This window comes from Poromitra crassiceps (genome assembly GCF_964638095.1).
Source record: "Poromitra crassiceps genome assembly, chromosome: 25".
NCBI classification, from domain to species: Eukaryota; Metazoa; Chordata; class Actinopteri; order Beryciformes; family Melamphaidae; genus Poromitra; species Poromitra crassiceps.
The window spans coordinates 6,536,968-6,542,987 of record NC_139649.1 but is presented as its reverse complement, the minus strand read 5'-3'; the positions used below and the strand labels follow the sequence as shown (position 1 = coordinate 6,542,987).

Below are 6,020 nucleotides of genomic sequence, written 5' to 3'. Positions count from 1 at the left end.
TAGGCGACTAAGAATGTGCCTGACGAAAAATGTAGCTTAAAATACGTTCATAGACTAGAGAACGTAATTCATATTATTTTCCCTCATTAATGATACATCGTTTCAACCGCCCACAACCCATCCGCTATTAATCAGAATGTTTATTTTTATGACCCGGCCCGCCCGCAGGGCGGGATATCCGCGGTCAGCGCCATTATAACTGCGGCCCACGCATCACTAATGTATATGTAAGCCACACTGGGTTGTGAACAAGACTAAGTCAGACATTGCACACTTATTTAGCAATCTATGTAAGCAGAACTTTGAGACAGCTATTCCACAGTTAAAGCGTTCCACAGAGCATCTGTACTTGGGCTTTAGAGTAGATACATACGATAGAATGGAACAAAACTAGATTTGATTGTATTTGGTTTGCCTTTTCCACCCTCTTCCCCCAGAGATCTGAAGCTGGACAACGTGATGTTGGACAAGGACGGACACATAAAGATAGCAGACTTCGGCATGTGTAAAGAGAATGTGTTTGGAGAGGCCAGAGCCACCACCTTCTGTGGGACACCAGACTATATCGCACCTGAGGTTAGCATCAGGGCCTGAACAATACCAGATGTTGTGGTTTAATCCTAATAATTCTCCAACAGAATCCTAAACAACATAGAGTATGTATTCTCAGATTGTTATTATGATAGTTGCTATGTTTTTCACTCAAATACCTTGTGTGGAATAATAAATGTGCCTCAATCTCATTGTGTGCTGAGCTAGAAAAAATATTGTAGGCCAATATTAGATTCAAGATTCAAGATTCAAGATTTTTATTGTCACTCCATGGTACAAGTACCACGTGTGAAATTCTTGTGCAGTGGACTCCGTTTACGACATAGTACAAATAGGCAACAGCAATAAGTAATAGGCAATAAGAAATAGGCATCAATAAGCAATAAGACAGCAATAAGGCAATAAGAAATAGGCATCTTATAAGCAATAAGACAAGTCGGTGGCTTATACGACAGTGGCATATTCATTGCACATAGGTGCACATGTCATGTGCATACGTTAGACGTGTTCAGACATTCCAAATTCGACGTTTTATACATACATGTGCAAATAGCATGTACCTTATTAAACATACACTTAAATTTACAATTAAACGTTAGGCACCTTATTAAACATACACTTAAATTTACAATTAAACGTTAGGCATCCGTAATAGTAGCAGCTGCAGTACGGCACGACTACTGCACTATTTGTGCATATTTAGGAGTCTCGTGGCCTGCGGGAAGAAACTGTTCCTCAAGCGATTTGTGCGTGTTTTTGGAACCCTGTATCTCCTCCCTCCTATTAGCACACTGATAAATGGTTTAGGCTCTATTTGTTGTTTATTGGATTTGTTTATTTGGATTAAATTGGGCGTCTGTTTTTCTACTCTGGGTAAATCTGTTATTCTGTTTTGCACACATGGTGCATTTGACTAAATAAGAACTGACATTGTTGCTGTGCATGGGGACCCTACATGAATGATGCGCTTGCTTCTGACGTCTCTTGCTTGTCTGTCTGTGCTCAGATCCTGCTGGGACAGAAGTACACCTTCTCGGTGGACTGGTGGTCTTTCGGTGTGCTGGTGTACGAGATGCTGATTGGCCAGTCGCCGTTCCAAGGCGACGATGAGGACGAGCTGTTTGAGTCCATCAGGATGGACGTCCCTCACTACCCTCGCTGGATCACCAAGGAGTCCAAGGACCTACTTGAGAAGGTGCGACGAGCAAGATGCACTCATTGTCAAGGACATCTTCTCTCACACTCGCCAACAAAGCGTTCATATATTACAGTATGCACTTGCAGATGTCATAGCTTGCATTCCTCGTCACAACACAGTATGATTGGCATTGATGCAACAATAGAGAGGCAAAGTGACCGCCTACTTCCTGCTTCAGCACTGTACCAGAGATTTTCATCCGCCATTTATTTTCCCATAGACATTTCGTAAAATGCTTATAAAAATAGTTTTACTTGTTCAAACCAAACGGTTCAGCTATATTTAGAATTGGGAGAGACGATAGAACATTTCGCTCGGACCAAAACTTAAAAAACAACATCGAAAAAATATTTTCTTCAAACCCGCATTTTTGTAACGTTTTGGTCTGAGTGAAATGTTACGCGATCTCTCCTGTTTCTAAATATATCTGAACCGTTTGGTTTGGAACAAGTAAAACTATTTTTATAAGCATTTTACAAAATGTCTATGGAAGAATAAATGGGGGAAGAAAATCTCTGGTACAGTGCTGAAGCAGGAAGTGACGTTCCACTTTGGCTCTCTATAGCCTCTCCTAATACAGTTAGTTAACATCGCACACCTATCCACATACTTGGGACTGGGGTGGATATGTTTTATTGACGCTGTCTTCCTCCCCTCTCATCTTCACACCAGCTGTTTGAGCGAGACCCCAGTCGCAGGTTAGGTGTGGTGGGGAACATCCGTGCACACTCCTTCTTCAAGACTATCAACTGGCCGGCGCTGGAGAGGAGAGAGGTGGACCCCCCCTTCAAGCCCAAAGTGGTACGAGCCTTGTCGCCTCGTTTTTGATCAAACTAACCTGAACTCATATCAGTTTGTTGTAAATACCTCAACTTTGATGCGTGTACGTTTGTGATTCCTTCAGCACGATTTGTGTCATTAAACCTAACTTGACATTCCCATCCTGCCAATCACAGAAAGCGCCCAATGACTGCAGCAACTTTGACCGGGAGTTCCTGAGTGAGAAGCCACGCCTCTCGCACGCTGACAAGAACCTCATCGACTCCATGGACCAGGCGGCTTTCGCCGGCTTCTCGTTCATCAACCCCAAACTGGAACGCATGATGGACAAGTGAAAGGACAAAAAGGGCGACGCCGGGGAACACGGTCATAAGCCCAGCGCTCCAAAATCACCTCCTATCCTATTCCCTTCTTCTTAATGTGATCTAAGTTCAACTGGATGGCTAAAAAGAACATATTGAAGGTTCAGTCTCCATTCCTGCTATGGCTAATCTAGTCTTTCTAACAGGATGAGATGATGGAAGGATACAAGAAAGGATGCCAGGATGTTTGCTTGACTTTTTTTTGCCAATAACCCTGCCTCAACTATCATAAAATGTAGAAACCTCCAGGAAATGAAGGGAGATGCCAGAAACCAGTGTTACATGAATCACTGCTGGGAGAATAGTCGATGATGCGTTCTTTCTGTCCTATTTTTCTTTCGTTTTTCCTTGTGATCACACCTCGAATCTCTACAAATCATGCAATGTACTGTATCTTGAAATTTTAATATGCAGGCACCCCTTACGCCACCCCTTGTTTTGTTACACACATACGCACACCCACACATGCACACCCAGCTTGGAGAGTTCAGTGGTACCGCTCCCAGCAGCTCCGTGTGCTTTGCCTACTGTACGCCACTCACATCCCGTTGTGTGTGTGTGTGTGTGTGTGTGTGTGTGTGTGTGTGTGTGTGTGTGTGTGTGTGTGTGTGTGTGTGTGTGTGTGTGTGTGTGTGTGTGTGTGTGTGTGTGTGTGTGTGTGTGTGTGTGTGTGTGTGTGTATATATATATATATATATATATATGAGTGCGTGGGTGTGTGCAGGCATTTTTTTTTAGATGCAAATGGTGCTACTGTACTTAACTATAACTTTATGGCGAAGGAATCTTTCAGCCAGACAGATACAGAAGTACCATAGAAATATTTCTATTAGAAAGGTGGGGTGAATTAAATCTTCTGTATGGCAATGAGGTGATGGCACTGAAGGGTTGTTTTCCACACTTGACTGCGCTGTCTGTAGGCAAGCCCAAGAGCCTAGCTCACCTCTCCTCAAATGATTTTTTTTTGTTGCTACATGACAGTCAACTTGTCCTGGTTTGTGTGCCACTGGTGTCAATTCTCCTGCTGGACATCCAACTGATGCATAGTGCAAGCAATACATTAACTGACCTTTCCGACTTGTTTCACTCCAGTTATTCAGGACTGTATCAGACATACTGGGATGAATTGCAGCAGTGGTATGGTACTATACCTGTGCAATGTGTGCATGTATGTGTTTGAAGGATATTATTATTCTGTTTTTGGAGGGAGGGGCAGTTCGATGTAAGCGTAGGGGTGTTAATTATGTTATATATGTTACTTGAATGTAGGTATTTTAACTGAAAATAATAGTGCTGTATATGGAAATTAATAATGTATATTACCTTGATCTGTTGGTGAGTTATGGATGTACTTTTTTTTTTTACTCTCCTCATCTTTTACATCTGATTATAAATAAATGCATTGTAACTCTAACTTCTTGTCAACCAGTCTCCACAACCTGACTTTTAATTGTTCATTTAACTTAAATCTGGCTTTTTGCAAACATGTCCGTTACTCACATGGGCTTTGAAATTGAACGGGGGAACTGCAAAAAATGAGTGTGATTATGGTGTGGTACTTTCCTGTGGTAATGGAATGGCCTATTTCTGTGGTATATTGTATGCTACTTAGCTACTATACCACAAATACCATAAATGTAGGTAGCATACCTGTATGCAGCACAATAAACCACAGAAATCCCTGGTTCTGTGAAGCCTACTTTAAGGAGTATCAAAATAACATTTCCATTCATTTATGGGGGTGGTTATCGATCTTTACTGCCATCTAGTGGTCAGGTACTAGAATAGCACCTGCGAGGAGACATTCCTGCAGTGCGCACGGCTTGTGTCCTGTCGGTCTCTGCAGCACCTGGAAAGTGAACAAAACGGCTGCGGTAATCCGCTTCAAGTTGTTGCGAAATTTGCATAATATGCAAATAGGCTTTTTGCACAATGCAGCCTTAAAGTTTTAGCCCTTTCTTTAATGCTTGCCCAATGCCCACGCCTGCCCGATGAAGCCTAATCCAATCCTCAAATTAATCCAGCCTACAAATATATCTGCCTTTCCTATTGGACGTTTATTTGCCAAGCCTAACTGCGTGCCGACTACCCAGTTTTGTAGTCTTGTATGAAAACATCACCCTGCGCCTACAATTCAACAAATAAAATGACTGATATGAATTTGGGGGTAAAAGCCTGTCCCCGTTCTGATTTATTCATGCCATGGCTCTCGATTGTTTCGACTGTTCAAGCAAGCTCCCATCGTTTGTCTTTATCCCACATTTAGCATATTCAATTATTTCGATCTCAACAGGAAATGTGGTAGCTATTATTTTCTCTATTGTTATAATAGGCACCCAAGGGTTGGGGGTTTTATCTGAACTGAAGCAGTGAGTGAGTGAGTAGCCCATCCTACATGGTCCAAGTGAGCGGCAAAACCTGTTTCAGACAACGGGGCTTGCTGGCTCTTGAAAACGCTTCCCCAAACGACCATAATTATTTCAGAAAGAGAACACTAAAAGAGCTAGACCCTGAGCATTTTACAAACATTTTGTCAGTGACTATAGCAGTTTACTCCCACCAAAAAGCCTGACTTTTGTGGTCCTATTGGATTGAACAGATAGAATGATGTGCGAAGTGCCAGCAGTCAGTGGCCGTGGGTGCAATCCTATGTATTCCCTGTTTAGTCGTTATGATTGCGCATTACAGTTTTATTAAAACGTGGCAGGTTGGCAACCCATTCAATCTTTTAATTTGCACATTAGTGTAGCTAATTTATTAAGCCTAATAAAGCCTATTACAATGAATGAGAATGTGCATGTTCATGGCAAAAATAAAATACAAGTGCCAATTAACGAAAGTGGGTCGATTATACAGTATGTGCAATCTATCCTAGTTCAATCATTAATAAAGTGTTGAATCCACTGGGGATAAAACATCTTAACGACTGATATGAGACAAAAGAAACCCCCAGTAAGAATGAATGCAAATGAGTAAGCATTCACTTTTTCCCATTATTTTTCTTTTATGTGTGTTAGAAATGTTGGTCTTAATTTTTGGATGTGTGATATTTTATTGTGTGTGTGAAGATGGAAGTCGGCAGTGTGATGTAGCCGGGCTCAGAGGCGGCAGAACATGCGCAGTGGCCA

The 6,020-nt window shown here is 42.0% G+C and overlaps 1 protein-coding gene across 1 annotated transcript in view; it reads left to right on the top strand.

Moving 5' to 3' along the window:
- The window catches only part of LOC310798513 (protein kinase C delta type-like), a 35,233-nt gene extending 30,945 nt beyond the window's left edge, over positions 1 to 4,288 (top strand). Inside the window, exons 14-17 of the mRNA XM_083661048.1 lie at positions 438 to 576; positions 1,559 to 1,747; positions 2,423 to 2,551; positions 2,707 to 4,288. Coding sequence (XP_083517174.1) covers positions 438 to 576; positions 1,559 to 1,747; positions 2,423 to 2,551; positions 2,707 to 2,865 — 616 coding nt within the window. The 3' untranslated portion in view covers positions 2,866 to 4,288. The remainder of the gene's footprint in view (positions 1 to 437; positions 577 to 1,558; positions 1,748 to 2,422; positions 2,552 to 2,706) is intronic.
- Positions 4,289 to 6,020: the final 1,732 nt, after the last annotated feature.